Raw genomic sequence first — 26,098 nt, 5'->3', positions numbered from 1 at the left:
TCTGAGTCTGCCGGGACAGTAGCCACTCATCTCATTCAAGACATCATCCCACGCTTTGGACTCCCGTCTACCATACAGTCAGACAACGGCCCAGCCTTTATCTCCAAAGTCACTAATGCCGTTTCTACCTCTCTAGGAATTCAGTAGAAGCTACATGCTGCCTACCATCCTCAGTCCTCTGGTAAGGTGGAACGGGCCAATGGCCTAATAAAGGAGCATCTGACTAAGCTCATGCTTGAGCTCCGCCAATCCCGGGTAACCTTAATTCCTATCACCCTCACCAGGGTAAGAGCAGGCCCCCGGGGCCCATCACAGCTTAGCCCATTTGAGCTGCTGTATGGTTGCCCCTTCCTACTTTCAACTCCCCCACCACCAGAGACTACTCCTCTAGACAGCTACCTCCCCTACTTTACTCTCCTTCGCAGCCTTCTCCGAGAACACGCCAACGCTTCTCTTCCCCAACCCACCCAGCCATCTGAAAATACACAGAAAGTCCTCCCGGTAACCCTAGTCCCTCGACTCACTATATATTCCCCAGCCGAATTCCAGATGCTGCAAACTCCCCATCGCCGCACCCGACGAGCTGCCTTCCTACCCATTGCCATTGGTGTCTCCCTTGCTGGTTCAGCACTTGCAGCAGGATTAGGAGGAGGGGCACTAGTCCACTCTCACCTGGCCATAGCCCGACTGACCTCACAACTCCAAGCGGCTATTAATGACTCTACTGAGTCTTTAGCATCACTCCAATGACAGATCACCTCAGTTGCCCAAGTTGCCTTGCAGAACCGAAGAGCCCTGGACCTGCTCACTGCTGAACGAGGAGGGACCTGTATCTTCCTACAAGAAGAGTGCTGTTACTACATCAATGAATCCGGCCTAGTAGAAACCCGAATCGAGAGCCTCCAGAAACTCAAAACTAACCTGCAGAGTCAGAAGTTCTCGGCTGAAGCCACAGCGTGGTGGTCTTCCTCTATGTATACCCTCTTGTCCCCATTGCTTGGGCCCCTAGTAGCTGTTTGCCTAATCTTACTTATTGCTCCTTGCTTTCTACAGTTCCTACAGCGGCGCTTTCAAGAACTGACTTGAGTCACCATCCACCAGATGCTGCTCCAACCCTACCCTGAACGAGTGCAAGAAATAGACCTCTCCCCGACCATCCAGGCTCCTTAGGAAAAGAAACCTCTTCAGAACCCCCCCGTCGACCCTTGTCAGCAGGAAGTAGCCAGAGAGACAACCGACGCCCCTGACCCCCTCTTTTTCTTTTCTTTAAGGAGTCGGGAATGTTTGGAAAACTCTGCCCCTACCGCAAAAGCTCTCTCTCTCTTTCCCTCCCCCACAAAGAGGCTCCCTTATCTCTCACTTTACATACCGATACCGGCCCTAGCCCTCATGCTGCCCAGCTTCCCGCTGCCCAGCTTCCCGCCCAGCAGTTCAAACTGACCAACAGTTGCCCACCACCTCGGCTTTTGGCTTCCCCACCCCCAGCCCTTCAGCCCCCTATAAATAACCCTGCCCCTCTGAGCGGCGCAGCCATTCTCCTCTTCCTCCCGGCTGGTCCGCCCGGAGGCTCTTTCCTCTCAATAAAGCCTGAACTTAAGGAATTTCCTCTAGCCTGCGGTCCGGTTTTTTCCGAACGAGCTCAGTCTTCCCGCAGAGGGTAGGTCGGACAGAATGTATTTCATAAACTTGTGTCCGTGTCTGAGAATAATTTTAAAATGTTTGCGGTCTTGGTAAGATTCGGCAGATGGAAGAATTCTTGAGTCAATAACCCAACCTGATCTTTCTAGCAACAACACTTCATCTCTAAAGATGCCAAACTGCCTATCTGTGTAGTGCTCGTTCCTCAACTTACGTGAATGAAAACAAGATAAAACATGGTGTTAACAGACGGCAGAAGAGGCTTGCTTGCAATGGTGCGAGGACAATGAGCATTCCTAATTCCATGCTTGGAACACTCTGCTGCCCCCACATCTGTTTGTCTCCTTTCCTATAGTCATGGGAGCTATTTGGCCATTTTGCTTAAGTGCACGAAAGTCAACTGATTCCCCAGTCCCTTTGCCACAGGCCTGCAAGCATGGGATGGAAAACAATTTCAACATCCTCTGCTTGGACTGTCATCCTTAGAAGCACATTTGTTGTTCATACATGGTCTTTTGGCTGCCTTCTTTCCCAGCCATCTGTTAAAGGAGGCATCGTGCCTACTCCAATGAGATGGTGCCACTATTTCAAAGACAGTCATAAAGTGTATGGTATGTCTTAACTACCTGGGCTTCACAAATTTCAAAACACATTTACTGATTGGTATTGAATTTTAAAAACAATGCATAATGTTTGTTAGTTTTTAAAAAATCATTACTGAAAACTCTTTCTTAAAGCGGTTTTAGGTGAGCAGCAAATTGTGAGGAAGGTTCCCAGAAATGCCAAATACCCCTTGCCCCGATACATGCATTTTAGAACTCTGCAGAGCTGGAAATAAGTAAGGACTACATCCTGTATCCAGATAACTTTTAAAATTCCCAAAAGAACTATCCAGATTTCCTTTTGGTGGGGCAGATGATGATATTGAATGCTGCTTTTTCATGATTGAATACAGGATATTCAATCATAAATACAGCTGCATGCATCACTGCTTTCTCCTTTCATGTGACCAGCTCTGAGAAAACAGTGACTATACACCTGTTATCCTTTTATCCTCAAGGCTACACATCTCATCAATTCACAGAGCTCATGTTATACACTTGGAATATTTGATTTGTATATAATTGATTATGGTTCAGTCCATGAGAGCCAAGGTGTCACTGGCAAGGCCATACTGGCACTGAGAGTTCGTGTATATGTTGATAGATTTTCTCTATGATATTCCCAAAGACTGGGATTGCCTTTCAAAAGAAGGCTGGGTTGAGCTTTTTGTACTTTTAACCTTGTATGTTTTTGAGGTTTGCCATTTCCCATTTAAAGTTTCCGATGTGCTTTTCCCCAGATTCCTAAGCATTCCCAGGCAGCATCTGAGCCTGCTCCCAAGTCTCTGTCAGGTTTCATCTTTCCACTGGATAGGTCATCATGTTTTGCAGCCAACTTGTGTATCCTTCTGCACTTGGCTGATCACCATTTCACATACTGACATCTGGATCAGAAAGCAAAGCTAATTTGGGAAGCAAGACTAACAAAGCCAGCCAGATTACCACCTGAATGAACTCTAGCACTGACCCAAACACAAAAATTGTTATTCTATGTGATTACCACCAAATATTATCATTTCTAAGTCTTGTTCCTCCAAAAATTCCAGTTAAAAGAATGATTTCTTACCTGAGACTAACACATTAAAAGAACAATCTAAAACCATGTAAAAAAAAAAAAAAAAGAGAAAGACTTCCAGCAACCTAACAATGCACCTTAAGAAACCAAAACAGCAAGAACAGACCCAAAACTCAAATGTAGTAGAAGGAAAGAAATGATAAAGGCAGGGCAGAACTGAATGAGGTAGAGTAAAAAACCAAAACCAACAAAACATCCTTCAAACTGGAAGACGGTTTTGGGAAAAGATAAACACAACTGATACACTGCTAACTATATTAAACAAGAAAAAAGAGAAAAACAAAAAGAGAAACAGAGAAGGAGATATTAAAACCATACCAAAGAAATACATGGGGTCATGAGAGACTACTGTGCACAACTATATGCCAACAAACTGAAAAGCCTAGAGAAAATGGATACATTCCTGGAAATGCATAACCAGCAAGAACGAACCAAGAAGAAATGGAAACCTGAACAGAACAATGAAAGGTTATGCAATTGAATCAGCAGTAAAGTTTCCCAATAAAGAAAAGTGTAAAACTGGGTAACTTTACTGCCGAATTCTATTAAACCTTTTTTTTTTTGAGACGAAGTTTCACTCTTGTTACCCAGGCTGGAATGCAATGGTGCGATCTCGGCTCACCGCAACCTCCGCCTCCTGGGTTCAGGCAATTCTCCTGCCTCGGCCTCCTGAGCAGCTGGGATTACAGGCATGCGCCACCATGCCCAGCTAATTTTTTGTATTTTTAATAGAGACGGGGTTTCACCATGTTGACCAGGATGGTCTATTAAACTGTTAAGGAAAAACTAACAGCAATGTTTTACAAATTATTCCAAAATCTTCCTAGTTTATTCTAAAGGTCAGTATTACTGTAAGGCCAAACCCAGACAAGTACACACACAACCAAAGGAAACTACATGTCAATATCCCTGAAGGACACAGACACAGAAATTGTCAAAGAAATTAAGGGGATCCAAATTGGAAAACAGAAAGTCTCACCGTCTCTCCGTGCACATAAAGGAATTCAGCAGCCCGGGCGTGGTGGCTCACGCCTATAATCCCAGCACTTTGGGAGGCCGAGGCGGGTGGATGACGAGGTCAAGAGATCAAGACCACCCTGGTCAACATGGTGAAACCCCGTCTCTACTAAAAAGACAAAAATTAGCTGGGCATGGTGGCGCGTGCCTGTAGTCCCAGCTACTCGGGAGGCTGAGGCAGGAGAATTGCCTGAACCCAGGAGGCGGAGGTTGCGGTGAGCCGAGATCGCGCCATTGCACTCCAGCCTGGGTAACAAGAGCGAAATTCCGTCTCAAAAAAAAAAAATTAGCTGGGCATGGTAGCGCGTGCCTGTAATCCCAGCTCCTCAGGAGGCAGAGGCAGGAGAATTGCCTGAACCCAGGAGGCAGAGTTTGCAGAGAGCCAAGATCGTGCTGTTGCACTCCAGCCTGGGTAACAAGAGCGAAACTGTCTCAGAAAAAAAAAAAAAAAAAAAAAAAAGATACTCATCTCCGGAATACGGACCCCTCCCTGTCCGCTACAAAGTAAAAGACTGCTATTTTCTCCCTCATCTCCGGACTTCTCCCTGTCCGCTACAAAGTAAAAGACTGCTATTTTCGTCCTCATCTCCGGAGTACGGACCCCTCCCTGTCCGCTACAGAGTAAAAGATTGCTATTGCCTACTCACCTCCGACATACTTCAAGGTCTTTGGGAGTTTCCTCCCCTAACCATTTCAACTTTTTTGGATTCTCGCTCTTCCATGCCTCCCTCTTCCTTTTTCCATTGCCAGTTCCCTGATGACAGTTACTGGCTTTCCTGAATGGAATCCTGACCCTATCCCTGACCCCCACCCTCACTTTCAGCCAGTTTGAAACCATTTGGCTCCTTCTTTGGCAGAAGAGTCACTATTGTGAAGTTTTTTAGATCAATAAAGTCAGTGGCTTTCATGAAAAAAAAAAAAGGAAAACTACAGCCTAATATTTCTGACGAATGTAGACACAAAAGTCTCAACAAAATATTAGCAAATGAAACCCAGCAACACATCAAAAGTTTACTTCACCACAATCAAGTCGGGTTTATTCTTGTGATGCAAGGTTGGTTCAAAGTACACAAATCAGTAAATGTGTTTCACCACATAAACAGAATGGAAAAAGAAAAACCATATGATCATCACAAAAGATGCAAAAAAGCTTTCAATAACATCCATAATCCCGTCATGAAAAAAATCAACACATTAGGCATCAAACAAATAGACCTCCAAATAACAAGGGCCACTTTGTAACAAACCTGCAGCTGAAATCACAGAATGGGCAAAAGCTGGAAGTGGGAGCTGAGTGCAGTGGCTCATGCTTGTAACTCCAGCATGTTGGGAAGTGAAGACAGGAGTATCACTTGAGGCCAGGAGTCTGAGACCAACCTGGCCACGCAGTAAGACCTTGTCTCTATAAAATAAAAAAGAAAAAATTTAAAGAAAAAAGAACAAAAAGAGTTGGAAGCATTCCCCTTGACAGCTGGAACAAGACAAGGATGCCCCATCTCACCACATCTATTCAACATAGGACTGGAACTCCCACCTAGCCAGAGCAATCGGGCAAAAGAAAGAAAGGCATCCAAAAAGGAAAAGAAGCCAAACTATCTCCCTTTGCTGATGATCTGATGCTCTAAGTAGAAAACTCTGTGAGTCTGCCAGTGTATCCTGGAACTGATAAATGACTTCAGTCAGAATGCAAAAATATCAGTAGCATTTCTATAGACCAATAAAGTTCAAGCTGAGAGACAAATCCAGAATGTGATTCCATTGACAACAGCCATACACAAAAAAGCAAAATACTTAGGAATGCATCTAACCACAGAGATGAAACGTGGCTAAAAGAACTACAAAACACTGCTGAAAAGTCATGACACCAAAAAATGCAAAAACATTCCATGCTCACAGATTGGAAAAATCAGTATCAGTAAAATGGCCATACTGCCCAAAGCAATCTACAAACTCAATACTATTCCTATCAAACTACATAGGTCATTTTTCACAGCATTAGAAAAAAGATTCTAAAATTTCATATGGAACCGGAGAAGAGCCCAAACACCCACAGCCATCCTAAGCAAAAATAACAAAACCTGACACATCACACTGCCCAACTTCAAACTATACTACAGTAAACAAAGCCTACAATGAACAAAACAGCATGGTACTGGCACAAAAACAGACACACAGACCAATGGAACAGAATAGAGAGCCCAGAAATAAAGTCACAAGCCTATAACCATTTGATCTTTGAAAAAGCGCAATGGGGAAAGGACTCCCTGTTCAATAAATGGTGCTGGGATGACTTGCTATCCATACACGGAAATATAAACCTTGACCCCTAGCTATCACCACATATAAAAATGAATGAAAGCTGAAGTACATTCTTAAAAGAAAAACCTCTAACTATAAAAACCCTACAAGAAAACCAAAGAAACATATTATTTGAAATCAGCCTCTGAATATAATTTATGAATAAGTCGTCAAAAGCAACTGCAACAAAATGAAAAACTGGAACCTAGTTAAACAAAGGAGTTTCTGCATAGAAAAAGGAACCATTCAAGAGACTAACCAGGCAACCTAAATCAAGAAAGAATGTATTTACAAGCGATGCATTAAACAGTTCTGATATCCAGAACCTATAAGAAACTTAAATCAACAAGCAAGAATTTAAAAAAATATATAAAAGCGGGCAAAATACATAAAGAGACATTTCCCAAAAAAAGACAGAAAAGCAGAGGGCAAACATGAAATAAAAGCTCATCTCACTAATCAGAGAAAAGCAAATCAAAGCCACAATGAAATGCCATCTCAAACCAGTGACAGCCATAATGGCTATCACTAAAAAGTCCAAAAACAAGGAACATCGACCCAGATTTTGGCAGAGCTGCTACAGCAAAAAGGGCATTCGAATACACTGCTGGAGAAAATGGTAAATTCATTTAGCCACTGTGGAAAGCAGTTTGGAGATTTCTGTCATGGAACTAAAAATAGAACTGCCTTCAACCCAGCAATCCCATTAGTGGGTTAAATACCCACTCCCTCTCAGAAATCATTCTACCAAAAAGACACATGCACCCATATGTTGGCTGCAGCACTATTCACAATAGCAAAGATATGGAATCAATCCAGAAGCCCATCAATAGTGCACTGGATTAAGAAAATGTAGCACACATAAAATATGTAACACTATGCAGCTATAACAAGAACAAAATAATGTTCTTTGCAAGAACATGGATGTAGCTGGAGGCCATTATCCTAAGCAAACTGATGTGGAAACAAAACCAGATACTACATGTCTCACTTGTCAGTGGGACCTAAACATTGGGTCCACATGGACATAAAGAGGGGAGCAACAGACACTGGGGACTACAAGAAGAGGGATTGGATTGGGACAACGGTTGAAAAATGACATGCCAGGTACATGCTCACTACCTCGGTGATAGGTTCAATTGCACCCTAAACCTAACCATTATGCAATATATACCTTTGTAACAAACCTGCACATGTACCCCCTAAATCTAAAATAAAAGTTAAGAAAGAGGCGGTGGCTCACGCCTGTAATCCCAGCACTTTGGGAGGTCGAGGCAGACAGATCATGAGGTCAAAAGATCGAGACCATCCTGGCCAACATGGTGAAACCCTGTCTCTACTAAAAAATACAAAAATTAGCTGGGAGTGGTGGCGCACGCCTGTAGTATCCAGCTACTCGGGAGGCTGAAGCAGGAGAATTGTTTGAACCCAGGAGGCACAGATTGCAATGAGCTGAGATTGTGCCACTAAACTTCAGGCTGGGACCCGAAGACTGAGCGAGACTCTGTCTCAAAAAAAAAAAGAAAGAAAAAAAAATAAGATGAAAATAAAATGCCCTTTATAACTTGCAATGAAAAACACCAATAACATTCTTCACAGAAATGGAAAAAACAATCCTAAAATTTATATGGAACCACAAAAATGCTAGAGTTAGACAAGCCAAGTCTGAGGGAAAAGAACAAAGCTGGAAGCATCACTCTACCTCCTTGAAATCTACCTGACTTCAAATATATTATAAGCTTATGGTAACCAAAAAAGCATGGTCTTGGTATAAAAAACAGAAAATTAAATCAGTGGAACAGAATAGAGAACCCAGAAATAAAAACACATATTTACAGACACCGGATTTTCAACAAAAGTGTCAAGAACATACATTGGGGAAAGAACCCTCTCTTTGACAAATGGAGCCAGGGAAACTGGATATTTGTAAAAAGAAGAATAAAACCAGGTCCCTATTTTTCACCATATACAAAAATCAACACAAAATGGATTAAAGACTTAAACATGAGATCCAAAATTATAAAACTACTACAAGAAAATACAGGAAAAATGCTTCATGACACAGGTCAAGGCAAAGATTTTCAAGCTAAGTTATCACAGGAATATGCAAAAAAAGCACAGGCATAAAAACAAAAATAGACAAGTAAGGCTATTTTAAAATTAAGTTTCTTCACAGCAAATCCTTTGTTGAACAACCAACAATCTATAATATGGGAGACAATATTTATAAATCTATTCATCTGAGAAAGGTCTAATATCTAGAATATGCCAGGAACTTAACACAACAGTAAAAGCAGTTAATAATCCCTCTAATGTGGACAAAGAATTTAAATAGACATTTCTAAAAAGAAGAGGTACAAATGGCCAACAAATATATGGAAAAGTACTCAACATCACCGCAGCAGGAAAACGGAAATAAAATTCCAAATGAGATATCGTCTCACCAGTTAGAATGGCTACTATATATATTTAAAAAAAAAGTAAAAAATCCTGGTGAGGTTGGAGAGAAAAAGAAAACTCTTATGCACTCTTGGAGGGAATGTAAACTAGTATAGCCATTATGGAAAACTGTGGAACTTTCTTAAAAAACTAAAAATACAAGTCTCATATAATCCAGTAATCCCACTACTATTTATCCAAAAGAAAGACATTCAGTATATCAAAGGGATACCAGTATCCCCAGGTTTACTGCAGCACTATTCACAATAACCAAACTACAGAATCAACCTAAATGTTCATCAATAGATGACTGTGGTTGTGAGTAAAGGAAATGTGATACACTGGGGTCTGTTGTGGGAACAGGGGAGGGACAGCTGGGGGTGGGGAGTTGGGGAGAGAGAGCATGGGGAGAAATGCCAGATGTAGGTGAAGGGGAGGAAGGCAGCAAATCACACCGAAACGTGTGTACCTATGCAACTATGTTGCATGTTCTTCACATGTACCCCAAAACCTAAAATGCAAAAAAAAAAAAATATATATATATATATATATATATATATAAAATAAAATAGAGAAAAAAAAAAGAAAGAAAATGTGACATACGTACACAGTGGAATACTATTTAGCCATAAAAAAGAATAAAATCATGCAATTGACAGCAACATGGATGAAAACATTAAGTGACATTAAGTGAAATAATTCAGGCACAGAAAAATAACTACTGTATGTTCTCACTCATATGGAAGCTAAAATTTAAAAAAAAAAGTTTTTGGAAGTAGAGAGTAGAATTGTGGGTAACAGAGGCTGAGAAAGGTAAGGGAGAGTGGAAGATGGGGAGAGGTTGTTTTATGGATACAAAATGATAGCTAGATGGGGGAATGAATTCTAGTGTTCTTCTGCATTGTAGGGTGAATATGGTTAACTTTTCTTTTCTTTTTTTTTTTTTTTCAGACAGAGTCTCACTCTGTCACTCAAGCTGGAGTACAGTGATGCAATCTCAGCTCACTGCAACCTTTGCCTCTGGGGTTCAAGCCATTCTGCCTCAGCCTCCCTAGTATCTAGGATTACAGGTGTGCACCACCACACCTGGTTTGGTTAACTAATAGTTTTAAATAGCTAGAGGAGTGGATTTTCAAAGTTCACAGCACAAAGAAATGGTGAATGTTTGAGGTGATGGATATGTTATAGTCTTATTTGACCATTACACATTGTTTACACATATCAAAATATCACTGTGTATACCATAAATATGTAGTTATACAAGTCCACAAAAAATAAAAGGAAGCCAGGTGTGGTGTCACAGGCCTGTGATCTCAGCTACTTGGAAGACTGAGGCAGAAAGAATTCCTGAGCCATGGTGGTCAAGGCCAGCCTGGGCAACATAGCAAGACATCATGTTTAAAAACACACACACACACACACAAATAAAAGTAAAAGCAAAATAATTCATCCTATACATAGACTATGGGTGAAACTTAACGGCTTGCTTCTAATGAACAGAATGTGTTAAGTGATAACACGATGTTGCTTCCTACATTAGGTTTGAAGAGGCTCTCTACCACAGACTGCTCGCCTTGAAACCCAGCCCCCATGTTGTGAGGAAACTTAGCCACAAAGAGAGCCTAGGAGTTCCAGTGTAGAATATTTGGGTATCCTGCCCCAACTAAAGTTCCAACCAATAGCCGCTGTAAGCAACAGACATCTTAGTGAACAAATCTTCAGATGATTCTAGTCCCTCAGCCTTTGACTTATCCCAAGTGAAGCTGAAGGGAGCAGAGGGAAGCTGCCCTGGCCAAGGTTTTCCCAAACCACAGATTGGTGAACTAAACAAACATTCTAAGCCACTCAAATTTGGGTAATTTGTTAGGAAAAAATACCCAGAAAAATAAATTTAAACAAGGAGATAATAAGCAATAGAATAACAGACCCAGTAGAAATTAGTCTCCTTTAAAGTAAGAGCTAACAAATGTTGAGGTTAATTTATTAATGATAAATGATTCTAATGGGAAGCAGCAGAACTTTTCTAATTGTATGAATTAGAAAAGCAAATTTATATGATAAATACATATAATTTATATGATAAACTTCCTCCTCAGTGGTTCTTATGTCTTTCTTATGAGAAAGAAACCAGGTGCTGGGTCTTTCTCATAAGAAAGACATAAGAACTACTGAGGAGGAAGTTTAGAAAAAGTTCCCATTGATTACAAATTCCAATGACTAAGCCAGTGAGCCTTTTAGAATTTGTCCCCCGAGTTATGAAATAAGGAAGATGAGGAAGGAAGGAGATATATAATTTGAAGTATAAAGTTGAAAAAACTAGAAATATTTGATTAATAACCAAAAATCAGACATTGTACCTGATTCAAGGAACTAAAATTTTAAAAGTGATCAGCAGCTTTGGATATTTATTCATCAATCTAGGATTCAATCTTCATTTTCATTTCCTCAATGAGGAAATTAAAAAAATTATGGAATCAGTTTTAACAATCTCGAAAGTAAAACAAATGTAGTGTCCTTTGAGTGTTAGGCTATTCAATGCAATTTCCCCTTAACTCATTTGTATGGAGAAGGGAAGAGCAGCTCATCTTTATATTGTAACAAAATGCTTCTCCATATCATATAAATTGGCTCTGAAATTTTGAAATTCATACAACTAATTCGACTCTTTGTTTCTGATAAATGCCTGGACATTACCTGATTTCCAGTTGCTGCACTCCTGGAAGTCGTTATTTGAATAGGTTGAAGTATTTATTCAATGAATTATGTATTGAGCTAGAAAAGCATAGCTACTCATCTACATTTAAGCAAAAGGAGGTAAATGCAGGGAACTCTGGTTTCTGAGAATGTAGGATCTGTGCAAGAATAGAATTTAGCCCCACAGTTGTATAAGAGAACCAGGTGCTGGGTCAAAAGAGGATCTAACTGTGAACTGCAACATGATAAATTAGCTCAGTTTCCAATGAGGAAAGATGACAGCCCAGACTTAATCTTGAGCTTCATAGATAGTTCAAATCTACATATGACTCCATGACTTATAATGAGCTAATGAAACATAATGCAATAAATAGTTGACACAGTCAGCAGATCCTGTGGCCAAGAATTGACGGAAATGGGAGTGAAGAGAGAGGCACTGGGTTAGAGACAAAAGGTGTGACTGGAGAAAAAAAAATCAATGGGATCTGTCTTTGCAAGCCTGACTCTCATCATGTCATGGAGTCAGCAAGGCATAAGCTGGCCATACACTCCTTCAAGAAGCATAAAGTGAAATTAAAGACATTCTACTACTTGAATTTCTATTCTTACATAAGACAACTCGTAATAAGCAACAGGACTGAAAATGAATTCTCCTAAAATGTGATTCGGTACTGGCTCAACATATTAGAATCAAGAATCCAAAAAGAAATTTACATTTTTATAGTCAACTGATTTTCAACAAGGGTATTTAAAAAAATGAGAAACAAATAGATTTTTCAACAAATGGTGCTGGGACAACTGTATATCCACGTGCAAGAGAATAAAGGTGGATTTCCACCAAATGTCATATATAAAACTAACAAAATAGAACCACTAAAATTATAAAATTCCTAGGAGAAAACATAGCCATAGATCTTTGTGACTGCAGAAAAATAGATTAACTGGACTTCATCGAAATGCAAAACTTCTGTGCTTGAACGGAGACCATTAAGAAAGAAAAAGGAGGTTGGGCATGGTGGCTTACATCTGTAATCCCAACATTTTGGGAGGCTGAGGTGGGAGGATTGCTTGACCTCAGTTCAAGATCAGCCTAGGCAACTTAGTGAGAACTTCTCTCTACAACTTAAAATTATAGAAATTTTAAAAACATAATAAATCGTAAGAAAGAGAGTAAAAAGGAAAGCCATTGAAAATATTTGGAAACAATATATCTGATAAGGGACATACACCTAGAGTATATAAAGAACTCTTAAAATTCAGAAATTTAAGATAACCCAATTTTAGAGTGGGCAAATGATTTGAATAGACATTTCCCAAAGAAGATATACAAATGGCTCATAAGCACATGAAAAGAGGCTTACAGTCATTCATCATTAGGGAAATGTGAATCAAAACCACAATGACACGATACCACTTTATACCTCTGGGTTGGAATCCTTTTTAAATCAAAAATATGAAAAATGCTGGCAAAGATGTGAAGAAGTTAGAACCTTCATACAATGCTGATGAGAATGTAAAATGGTGCAACCACTTTGAAAAGCAGACTGTCAGCTCCTCAAAAGCTTAAGCATTGAGTTACTATAGGACCCAGAAATTCAACTCCTAAGTATATACCCAAGAGAAGAACACATACGCAAACACAAAAACTTGTACATAAAAGGTCACAGCAGGATGATTAATAGCCAAAACGTGGAAACAACCCCAAGGTCCATCAACTGATAAATGGCTACATAAAATGAATGGTACGTCCATACAGTGGAACAATACTCAGCAGAAAGATGAAATTAAGTACTGATACATGTTACAACACAATGAACCTTCAAAATGTTATACTAAGTAGACGAAGCCAGACACAAAAGACCACCACATATTGTGTGATCCAGTCGATATGTGGTGTCCAGAATGGGCTAATGTATGGAAACAAAATAGATTGCTGGTTCTTTTGAGGGTCATGAAAATGTCCTATAATTGATGATGGTGATGTTTATGCAACACTGTGACTATACTAAGAGACCATGATTTGTATGCGTTCAATGGGTAAACAGTGTGGTATAAGAATTTTGTCTCAGTAAAGTTTTTTTTAAAAATTCAGTGGTAGGATCTAGATACATCTCTTAATTCTCTACTTTGGATATACATACTGTAGGTGATTTGTAAAAAAGCACAATATATTTAAAATGAAAGGTAAATGAAGGAAGTGCCTAACATGTCAAGTAGTTTATAAATTAAAACATTTGCATTTTGGAGAACAGTACTATGGCCTTTCTGTACAAGTCATCCTGAAATTCATGAAATAAATATACACAGATTCTGTACCCATTTACAAAAGTAAAGATAAGAAATAAGACGATTTCTGAAACATTCCATTAAACATTATCCTATGATTTAATCTGGCTTGCCTAACCATGGCAATAGAGAAATCACTAAAAATACTTCACAGGAAAAAAAAAAAAAGCCTCTCAACTTCTGTGAGGAATACTAATAATTCCCAGCTTTCCTAAGGATCTTTGGAAATGATCCTTATTTTAAAAATGTATGTACTTATCAGGAGAAAAGGATAGAATGAAAGCCAGAGGTTAAGAAAAAAGTGCATTATAAAGATAATAAAATTATCATAAAAATACAAAAGCCATCCACTTTAATCAGTATCCTAAAGCATTTGACACCATTTCACCACCTATAGATTAACTGTAGACATGTTAGGTTTCATACATACTTCACTGCTGCTTTGACCCAATTTCTTCTTTGAATCCTGTGTCTCATCTAAATTAAATGATGTAGCCTCTGCTGCAGGTTGTTGTTTTAGGGGATCAGTCCATTCTAGTTGGTGTTGTCTCATAACTACCTGTGAAAGTATTTTTGTTACTGATTGTATCAATCACCTTATTGTTAAATTGTGGTAATAATATTTAGCTCTAACATATACACTTTGAAAAACATCAACACATATATGGATTCACCTTTTCCTTGTGTGTACACATTCTTGTTTATTACTGAATTCAGTTAAGGACACAGAAGGTGCTATCTTTCTGCCAAATCAGTTTTCTGTTAACTTAGACAATAGATTCAGCCCACTATTCACTCATCCCTGAAACATCTGCAATGCTTAACACCTACTGAAGTCTCAAAAAGAAATCGGGTGGGGCTGCTGGTGGTACATCCCACACTGTGAAATGTTTTTCCCTCTTTTTTATTAGAAGCTCCAATCAACTTCAGAGTTCCTTGCGTATTCCGTTGCCTGCTCAGATCCTTCCAAAAGATTCCTATCACAGAATACAAGTAAAATTGCAATGGCCTTTGAGGCCCTGGGTTACCTGGCCTCTACCTCCCTCCTGACCTCAGCTTCTACAAGTGTCTCCCCTACTCAGTCCATTCTCACTATATGTGAATCCTGCCACCTCTCAGTTTAAAAATGGGGACTCAATGCCAAACAAATAAATCACAGATAAACACAGTTACCTTTGTACTGGTCAAAGTTATATCCGAATGACAGGCAGTGAGCCTTGAAATGAAAATTATGAGCAAACTGTTTGTAAAAACATTCAAAGAAATTATAAATACCAGTGGTAAGATTACATTTAACATAGCTTTGCTGAAATTCACATCTGCCCCAAATTATGATTTATTAAAAAGTAAATGCCTTTAAAGAATTGAGAGGTCATAACTAGTAATTTGAGACTGAAATCATATCAGATTTAAGTCAAATTGATATGAATAAAAATAGAATTATACCAACTTAAATACATTGCAAAACTACTGAAGGAAAACTATTGTGGAAAAATATACTGAAGTATAGTAGTATACTTCAGTTCAACTGGAAAATATGAAATTAATGGTCAAAGTAACCCTCCTAGCTGAATCTTAATTTCAAAATACCCATGTCAGGTATAAGCATTTCTGTTTATCTGCTTCACCATGGTCTCCAAACATGGCCATATAGGCATTGCAATGATCATTTCAGCAGCGTAAGACAACACTATGAACGTTAATCAGTACCTACTAACACTGTAACTGAGCTTACAATTTCACAGTAACACAATTTCTTTACTCAAAGTAAAGTATCTTTGTTTTAACAGCAAATACATTTATGATCTATATATTTTTATATTCACCTAGATAAAACATTTAGCCATAATCAAATATTGCTTTAAATTTTCTTTTAGGAAGGTTGAAAAATATTTATCTTTCTTAATACTTACTTCCTCAGTCTCTTGTAGAAGAAGACTCTGCTTTTCACTCTGAGATTGAATATTACTGGCAAGAGCCTGAAACTGGTCATGGAGAGAACTGATTGTCTTTTCTTGTCTGTTCACTTTCTTGTGAGCATCACCCAGTTGCTGTCGAAGCAACATATTTTTATTTTGTAATTGAAATAATCTCTCTTCTATAGATTCCTGCTTTGCAATGTATTTCTTCAGTTTTCTTTGTTGAATTTGGTGCATTTGTTCAATTTCTTTCTTCTGACACTGTGTTTGGCCGAGGTCTCTTTGCACATGTTCCAAAATCAAATTCTGTTCTCCAACAGCATCTCTTGCATTATCGAGCTGAATTTGTAGGCTGATTTTATTTTCCGCATTAGAATGTTTTTCAGAAAGAATCTCATTCCTAGCTCGTAGGTCAGACATATCAGCGTTCATTTTGTCCTGTAAGCCACAAAAATAGTTATAAAGAGCAGAGGAGCAAGTAAACCACCCCTCTTCAGGCCTAAATTGCCTGAAGTTAGCTAAAGGAGACCCAGCATAGCCTCCTCCTTCCAAGATAAGGTACCCAAGCATATCTTTGTACCCACAGCTCACAAGCATATTTCTGCCAAAAAAAAAGCCCAAAAAAACAAAAAACCTGTTCTCTTCCCCAGCTACCAGCCATGGGAGCGAGACAGCCATGGGAGCGAGATAACCACACAGAAAATATACATATTCTCAAGGTTGTAAACTTGTCACAAGTCAATGACTAACTGTCTTTGTTTAAACCTATTTTTTTCTCCTGCTTTATCTTCCCATGCCAAAACTAATATAAGCAGGGAATTTTCCTTTGTGTGGGGCTGGCAGGCATTACAGGCAGTAAGGCCGCTGTCAGCTGGAACTCCAATAAAGAGGTTCTCTTGTGTCTCTTGGTCTCTCTGTTCTTCTCAGCATGAATTTCCACAACAGACAGAGGAAATTTCCCAATGTTCCTTAAGTTCTTTTTTTTTTCCTGAGAATATCCTGTAGCTATTTTATTTTTCTACCATTTTTATTGTCAGTTATATAAGAATTACATTTATTCATAAATGCTTAATCTAAGCATTATATTAGTTGCTTTTTTTTTTTGAGACAGGGTCTCACTCCATCACTCAGGTTAGAGGGCAGTGGGACAATCAAGACTCATTGCAGCCTTGGCCTTCTGGGCTCAGGTGATCCTCCCACTTCAGCCTCCTGAGTAGATGAGACTAGAGGCGCACATCCCAACACCCGGCTAAATTTATTTGTAATTTTTGTAGAGACAGGGTTTTGCCATGTTGCCCAGGCTATTCTGGAACTCCTGAGCTCAAGTGACTCACCCACCTCGGCCTCCCAAAGCGATGGGATTACAGGCGTGAGCCACTGCACCTGGCCTTGTACCAAGCACTTCTACATACATCACTGAGCTCATTTATATCATAATTCTGAAAGGAGAGGTCAAAAATATGCAAGCTGCAGGATTTTCCCCAGGTCCTCTTACTTTACTTCTAGTGCTCGTCCACCAAATCATGGTTACTTCTGTGTTGTAAATATGTAAATATAAAAGAAGCTTTTTATTTCAAAACACCAGTGGTAAAAAAGAAGTTATAGAGCTTTTCTTAGAAAATCCTCAGACTATCTGCTATTGCAATAACTTCTGTTTCCTCTTTACAGTGTTTGAAACAGAAATAAGCATGAAACAGGGAAAAATACACTGAAGTAGTTTTCTAAGAACAAAATAGTTATCAACAAATCATCACTAAGTTTCTGTTATGGCATATCATTGTTTTCAAAGCTCTTTGTGCTGAAATGAGATGCTACTTGGAGCAAACTGTGATGTCCCCAAAAGTAAGGGGTATGGCATCTGAAGTACCACCTCTGAACTGGCTATACATTTCATCCTTACTACCAGTAGAAATAATCATCTAACCTCTCCATTAATATATTAGAAAGATGAAATCATGTCTGAAAGCTGGAATGTTTGTTGTTAGCAAGGGTTTTGAGATTGTGGAAAGATCATTAATTCCTATGAATAATAACAAATGTTTCTCCTTTGGATAAGGCCACTGTGAAAGTCACTACTTGATCCTTGCAGACAAATTAAGTTGAATTAAGAAAATGACGTTATACAATGGGCCGAAAATTCCAGAACCACTGTCACCACCCCCAAATATGTCTGTGTGTGTGTGTGTGTGTGTGAGATTCAAAAATCCATTAGAATTCCAAGTTGCATAGAGTTGTTTTTAAAATTATATTCACCTACAAAAACATATCTGAAAATGGCCAAAGAAAATACCTCAGAATCCATTTTCTTTTGAGCCGTTTCTAGCTCCTTTTGTTTACTGGTCAGAATCTGATCTTGTACTATTCTGGCATTCTGTTCTTCAAAAAGTTGCTGCTGGGCATCTGTTTGCTGCTGCTTGACATAGAGATAACATAGAGGTGTTTGTCTAATAGCACTGAAAAAAAAGACTAAAGGGTTAATTAAGAGCAGAGCCTCACTTGACTTAGCATGGTGGCTCATGCCTGTAATCCCAGCACTTTGGGAGGCCAAGGTCTGAGGATCATGAAGTCAGGAGATGGAGACCATCCTGGCCAACATAGTGAAACCCCATCTCTACTAAAAATACAAAAATTAGGCATGGTGGTGCACGCCTGTAGTCCCAGCTACTTCGGAGGCTGAGGCAGGAGAATCACTTGAACCTAGGAGGCAGAGGTTGCAGTGAGCCGAGACTGCACCACCGCACTGCAGCCTGGATAACAGAGTGAGACTCTGCCTAAAAAAAAAGGAAAAAAAAAAAAAAAGAGCAGAGCCCCTCTTATAAAATGGTTAAAAGAAAGTAGCCTGTTAAAATACAAGAACTTTTATCCCTCAAGAATCACTCAAATCTTAATTGCATACCTAACAATTACATTTGTCAAAGAGGAAAAACAGTTCTTAAATACGGGAAGATACAGCATTGTAAAATAAAATTTCTTTCAAAACATTTAACTAGTGTCATTATAGTTTCAAAGCTATTTAGCCTGTATTTTAACATAAAAATGTGTAAACTCATTTAGTGATTAAACTCTTCTTCCATTCTGAAAACATAAACTGAGCATCTATTTAGATGCCAAGGTTTAAAATAAATAATTTTAGCTATAAATGTCATAGTTCATTTTTAAGAGGAGATAACAGTTTTGGTTTGTTTTAAACCTAAATGATATACACGAAGCCAAAAAAAGTATAAGCAATACTGATGAAACATTAAGTTAGAAATATGAAGTTTTCACCAAAGATTAATTTACCAGATCCAAGTTGTTTCTTACCATCCTCAATTCCTTAATGAGTTTTCTCAGAGTCCATTGAAGTTCTTGAATCATTTCAGCCTTTCCCCTACATTCCTCTTCTTTTATTCTTAACTGTTCATTAACTTTATTACACAACATTTCGGCATTTTCTTTCTTCTCTTTTTCTTGTTTTAAGGCAAGTCTGCAGTTAAATATGGATATTAAAATGTGTTTTGTTAGAAAATAAACATGTTTATTTTGTCATCTGGCTCTTCCATGTGGGTTTATAATCCTCATAAAAACTCCTATGTTCTTGTTTCCTTTCTAGTTCTCATGTTTTTAATTTCTGACTCCATTCTCTTCCGAGGGCCATATATGTTAGCGAAGTAGCAAGGAAAGAAACATTCTGTTAACTGGTAAGTTTCTGTTACTAGTAAACCTGTGAAGAGCATATTTGAATTTTCTCAGCAAAGTTACAAGTTGAAAATTACTTCTTTTTCATGTTTTGCAAATTGAAAATTAGTTAATTAGATCATTTAGAGTTAGCTAATTTAAAAGAAGTTACTATTTACAAACAAGTTTAGAAATTCACTGGAAATATATTTTCCTCTTTATGAAATATTGTATGTGTAGCCTGAAAAATGACTTACAGTGTAAGATAACACCTTCAGATGTCATTCACACAACGTGTGTCTGCAGACTCCTATAATCCAAGACTAGGCTAAGCTGTTTAATAACTGTTACCTCCATACTTTTTATGTCTCTCATTTTGGTAACACTTTCAACTTATCTTCTTGATTCTTATGCATTTTATAAACAATGTTTAAATTCCTTTTGGAACAAGAGAGGATCTAATATTTCATTTAAAAGTAAAGGATAATGTGTGTTTCAACGTCTAATTTGGAATTAATTTTATCTGCATACGAAGATGTGGAATAAACTAATCATCAATTACTTTCCATTTTACTTTTTATTTCACGCATATTTAGAATGAAATTGGGAAGTCCTAGCCAGAGCAATCAGTCAAGAGAAAGAAAGAAAGTACATCCAAATTGGAAAAGAGACAGTCAAACTATCTGTTTGCCCAAGAGATAATCTTTTAGCTTAGAACACCCTAAATGCTCCTGGATTTGATCAATGAAATCAGTAAAAGTCTCAGGTTACAAAATCAATGTACACAAATCAGTAGCACTAGTATACATCAAGAATGGCCAAGGTGAGAATCAAATCAAGAACCTAGTCCCTTTTATGATAGTGACGGCAACAACAACAAAAACTTAACCTTTTAGGATCTTTCACCTCCTTGGTAACCAAGATGAAAAATCTCTAAAAGGAGAACTACAAGGCACTGCTGAAGAGATCTTTCATAGGAAAAAAAAAAATCACAGATGACACAAACAAATGGAAATATGCCCTTTGTTCATAGAAGAATCAATATATTGAAAATGACCATATTAACCAAAGCAATTTACAGATTCAATGCAATTCCTATCAAAATACTACTGTCATTCTTTATAAAATTAGAGAAAGTACTTCTAAAATTTAAAGGGAATAAAAAAAGAGCTCGACTAGCTAAAGCAATCCCAAGCAAAAAGAATGAAGCCAGAGGCATCACAATACCAGATTTCAAATCATACGAGAAGCCTGAAGTAAGCAAAACAGCATGGTACTGGTATAAAAGTAGATATACAGACCAGTAGAACAGAATACAGAACGTAGAAATAAAGCCAGATATGTATAACCAACTGACCTTTCACAAAGTGTACAAAGACATAAACTGGGCAAAGAACACCCTATTCAATAAATGGTGTTGGAAAAATTGAATAGCCACGTATAGAAGAATGAAACTGGATCCCTATGTCTCACCATATATAAATATTAACTCAAGATGGATTAGGCCCTAACATGGTGGCTTCTCTCTCTGTAATCCCAGCACTTTGGGAGGCCAAGGCTGGAGAATGGCTTGAGCCCAGGAGTTCAAGACCAGCATGGACAACATAGTGAGATCTTGTCTCTACCAAAAAATATTTTTTAATTAAAAAAGAGGTAAATTAAAAACTTAAATCTATAACCTGAAACCACAAAAAAATCTGGAAGAAAGTGTAGGAGAAAACTCTTCTGGACACTGGCCTAGGCAAATTATTTATGACAAAGACCCCAGAACAAAAAGCAACAAAAACAAAAATAAATACATGGGACCTAATTAAATGAAAAGTCTTCTGCACAGCAAAATAAATAATCATAAGAGTAAACAGACAACCTACAGAATAGGAGAAAATATTTGCAAACTATGCATCTGACAAGGGACAAACAAATCAGTAAGAAAAATACAAATAATCCCATCAAAAAGTGCACAAATGGCATGAACAGACATTTCTCAAAAGAAGATGCACAAATGGCCAACAAACACAGTTAAAAATTCCCAACATCACTAATATTCAGGGAAATGCAAACTAAAACAACAAGGAGATATCCCCGTATTCCCAGCCAGCATCCTCATTATTAAAAGGTTGAAAAACAATAGAAAGATGTTGGTGCAGATGTGGTGAAAAGGGAATGCCTGCTCATACCTCGCTGATGGGAATGAAAATTAGTACAACCTCTATGAAAAACAGTAGGGAGATTTCTCAAAGAGCTAAAATAGAGCTACCATGCACTCCAACAATCCCCTATTGAGTATCTACCCAAAGGAAAAGAAATCATTACATCAAAAAACACCGGCAAATGTATGTTTGTTTACTGCAGCACATTTTGCAATTGCAAAGATATGAAATCGACCTAAGTGTCCGTCAACCAGTGAATGGAATAAATGATACATGGTATATGTACACCGTGGAGTACGACTCAGCCATAAGAAGAATGAAGTAATGCCTTTTGCAGCAACTTGGAAGGGACTGGAGGCCATTTTTCTAAGTGAAGTAACTCAGGAATGGAAAGCCAAATAAAAACACGTTCTCATTCATAATAGGGAGTTAAGCTATTCATCCATGTAACCAAAAACCACTTGCATCCCCTAAAGCGATGAAATACACCAAAGCTCTGAAAAACCGTAAAAGTGTAGACATTTTTTAAAAATTACTTTGGTTTTAGAAAAGTGGTCAATTCACGCTCTATTGGTTGGACTGTAAATTAACACAAACATTCTTGAGAAAAATGAATATTGATCAAAGGTCTTTTTTAAAAAGTTCCTGTATTTCAACCTAATAATTCTATATTGGATAATTTATTCAAATCAAACAGTTTAGAAATGCGAGATTTATATAAAAAATGTTATGGGCTGGGCATGACGCTCATGCCTGTTATATTAATGACTTGGGAGGCCAAGGCAGAAGGAATGCTTGAGGCCAGGAGGTGGAGATCATCTTGAGCAATGTAGTGAGATCCTGTCTCTACAAAAAACTTAAAAAGTTAGCCAGGCATGGGAACAGGCACCTGTAGTCCCAACTACTTAGGACTCTGAGGCAGGAGGATGAAGTTCGAGGCTGCAGGGAGGTATGATCACACCACTGAACTCCAGCCTCAGGCACAGAGTGAGACCCTGTGTCTATAAATAATAATAATGAGAAAAGATGCTCCTTACATCATTAATTATAAATACAAGATAATTTCAAAACTCAAATTGCAATTCGTTAAATGAATAACAAGATTTCATATGATGGACATTTAATGTCCATGTCTACATGGCCATTAAGATTGCAAAGACTATGCATTTATTTGTTAGCAGAAGAGTTCACAGTTAAAATAATTTATTATTTCCAAGAATTTCATGTTCCACAAGACCAAGAAGGTTTCTTCCATTAATCCCCAGAAGGCAAGTCAGAAATTATAAAAATTCTAATATATTATCTTTAGTATAAATATTTCTTTAAAACTAGAATGTGGCACATATATACCATGGAATACTATGCAGCCATAAAAAATGAGTTCAAGTCCTTTGCAGGGACATAGATGAAGCTGGAAACCATCATTCTCAGCAAACTGACACAAGAACAGAAAGCCAAACACCTCATGTTTTCACTCATTAACACGTGGACACAGGGAGGAAAACATCATACATCGAGGCCTATTTGGGGGTTTGGGGTCTACAGGAGGGATATCAGGAGGTTGGGGGGCTAGGGGAGGGATAACATTAGGAGAAATATCCAATGTAGATGATGGGGGGATGGATGCAGCAAACCAACATGGCACGTATATACCTATGTAACAAAACTGCATGTCCTGCACGTGTACCCCAGAATTTAAGTATAATAATAAACAAAACAAACAAAAACTAGAGTGTCATACCTCAACCTGCGCAGCTCTAGTTCCCATTCGATCTTCTGATGCTCTAACTGTAATTTTGTCTCTTTTGTTTCAGAGAGCTCCTTTTGTAGTACACTAACCATATTTCCCATTTGTTTAATTTCTGCTGTAAGTCGTTCATCCTCATTATTCTTAAGTTCCAGAGAGTCTTCATATAAATGAAATGCACCCTCAATTCTTGATAGGCTAACAGACTCTGTGTCAGGGAGAAAACAAGGTGGAAATAAAATATGTGAGTACTTTTTAGGTAAAAAGGACTGTGCATTTTTAAACACTGTCTCCTTCATACACAGAACAAACAGGCACTGAGTGCCTACAGTGTGGCAGATATTCCACTAAGCTCTGCAGGTAAAACAAATGAGACCTCTACTCTCATTTAGTCTTAAGTGTAGTGGGGAACGAAGACAACAAAAGTGACAATTATAAATTCACATAGATGGTGTAAGAAATCAGAGTTCCATGATCACATAGGAGAATTTGATCTATACTGGGCCCACGAAAGATTTCCCTGAGGAAGAGATGACTTCACCAAGAAATCAAGGGTGAGAAGGAAGCACTTAAGCAAAGGGGTAGAAAAGCATTCTAGCAGTTGACAGCAGGTGCCGACGCTCTGCTGCCATCTGCTTCTGGCCACGATGGACAGCAAGTACTGATTTACCTTCTTGCCTGAACTAACCAAAAGGAAAACAGAAAAAATATATTATACAATGATTTACCAGGCATTGGACTTCATGTAATGAAGACCATGATCCCGTAAGACAGGAAACAAATGGAATTCATACCGATGCTCCAGCTTCCTGCCTTCACAGAGTTTCCAGGCTAACACACACAGAGAAAAAAGTGACATAGAGTCTACCAGATTCCCTGAGATGAGACGATGAAGCTGAGAGTCTGGTAAAGCCAAGGCAGGCAGGGGTTACAAAACAGAACACGGGAAAGGAGACAGAGTACAGGGAAAGAACACTGAAGATCTGCAAAAATACCTCCTGGGTATCCAGCAGAGTACTGAACAGTGCATGTGTGCCAGAAAACTGCCCCAGACCAAGGGGAAGAAACATCTAAAAAAAAAAATGGAAAGAAACACGCCTGCTGCTCATAAGGTGCCAAAAAGAGTGTTCATTACCATGAGTGATGCTGGGAAGACTCAGACTTCACATGGGAATGAATAGAGCCATCACAAAGATCTTGCCTCAGGAGTGGGAGATTCAACCCAATCATAAAGGGAAGACCGGAAAGATCAAGCTGTTCATATGGAATTCAACTTATATCAAAATTAAGCTCAAGCAGATTGACAGAGGCATGGAAGATACATATTTTTTTAAAGCAAAATGCTCTTGTAGAGACTCAAATTACAATGTCAGGAATGAAAACTACAATGGATGGAAGTGAACACAGATTAGACATCACCAAAGAGAAGTTTCATAAATTTGAGACATCAGGGAACTACGTGAAAACTTCAAGCACGAATAAGTCCCAAAAGAGGAAAAAAGAGAGACAGGAAAATAAAAAGAGAATGGCCAAAACTTTTTAAATTTAAAGAAAACTATAACCCTACAAATCCAGAAGTGTCTTCTGGCTGGGAGAGAGGAAATAAAAGTATATTATTCTAATTTTCCTTTTTAAAAAAATGTCAATTGGTTTTTGGGGAACAGGTGGTCTTTGGTTACATGAATCAATTTTTTAGTGGTGGTTTCTGAGATTTTGGTACACTAAAGCATCACACAAGCAGCATACACAATATCCAATCCATAGTCTTTTATCCCTCACCCCCCCACAAACTTTGCCCCCAAGTCCCCAACCTCCATTGTATCATTGTTATGTTCTTGCATCCTCATAGCATAGTTCCCGCTTATGAGTAAGAACATATGATGTTTGGTTTTTCATTTGTAATTTTCTTATGCCATATGTGACATGGCATAATATTTTTGAAGATGGACTGTGATCACTTAAAATCATATACTATAAATTGTAGTGCAACCACTGAGATAAAAAAATAGTTATCGCTAATAAGCCATAAAAGGGAGATTAAAAATAAATCACACACTGTAGAGTGATGGAGGAAACAGGATGAAGAAGACAGAGGTAAAGAAAGAATTTTGAGAGGTTTCCAAAGATAGCGCTGTGAGAACAACCCAGGATTGAGGCTCTCGCTGGATGCGCGGAGAGGGTGAGTCAGGGATGCATTTCCAGACGGACCTTTGTTGCCCACAGAACGGGGAAATTCCCAGATATAAAACAAACGTGGGACGCCAGCCAGAGATCTTGACTGGTGTAGCCAGCAGCCGGTGTGGCTGCGGCCCGCGCCAGAGTGCAGAGGCGCTCCACAGAGTTCCGCACAAAAGCGCACTGTTCCGGGTGCCCTGTTGAACTGGCAACCTGAGACCTGAGAGGGCTGAACTTGAGACTGAACGGGAATTGAACAGTGAGCCAGCCCAGGACAAAGTGTTAGGGGTAGCGCAGTGCGACAAACAAAACGGCGATTCCAAACACTCGCTGTTAGGAGGTTCCCTTAAAGCGCAGCTCCGTGCAGGAGGGGCGTCCGCCATTACCGAGGCAATCAGCCC

The 26,098-nt window shown here is 38.7% G+C and overlaps 1 protein-coding gene across 5 annotated transcripts in view; it reads right to left on the bottom strand.

Annotated features, from left to right (window-relative positions):
• The window catches only part of LOC144576436 (coiled-coil domain-containing protein 144A-like), a 78,383-nt gene that overhangs the window by 34,591 nt on the left and 17,694 nt on the right, over nucleotides 1-26,098 (bottom strand). For 2 of the 5 annotated variants that reach the window (XR_013535495.1, XM_078372744.1), the window contains exons 7-11: nucleotides 23,517-23,730; nucleotides 19,272-19,434; nucleotides 18,259-18,381; nucleotides 15,963-16,406; nucleotides 14,480-14,608 (exon numbers count right to left, since the gene is read on the bottom strand). Coding sequence is in view for 4 of the 5 variants with exons in the window: in XM_078372744.1 (XP_078228870.1) it covers nucleotides 14,480-14,608; nucleotides 15,963-16,406; nucleotides 18,259-18,381; nucleotides 19,272-19,434; nucleotides 23,517-23,730 (1,073 nt within the window). In the remaining variant the exon portion in view is untranslated. The remainder of the gene's footprint in view (nucleotides 1-14,479; nucleotides 14,609-15,962; nucleotides 16,407-18,258; nucleotides 18,382-19,271; nucleotides 19,435-23,516; nucleotides 23,731-26,098) is intronic. The other 3 variants (XM_078372745.1, XM_078372746.1, XM_078372747.1) reach the window with 3 other exon arrangements.

Source organism: Callithrix jacchus, chromosome 5, assembly GCF_049354715.1.
Source record: "Callithrix jacchus isolate 240 chromosome 5, calJac240_pri, whole genome shotgun sequence".
NCBI classification, from domain to species: domain Eukaryota; kingdom Metazoa; phylum Chordata; class Mammalia; order Primates; family Cebidae; genus Callithrix; species Callithrix jacchus.
This window is presented reverse-complemented; position numbering and strand designations above follow the sequence as displayed.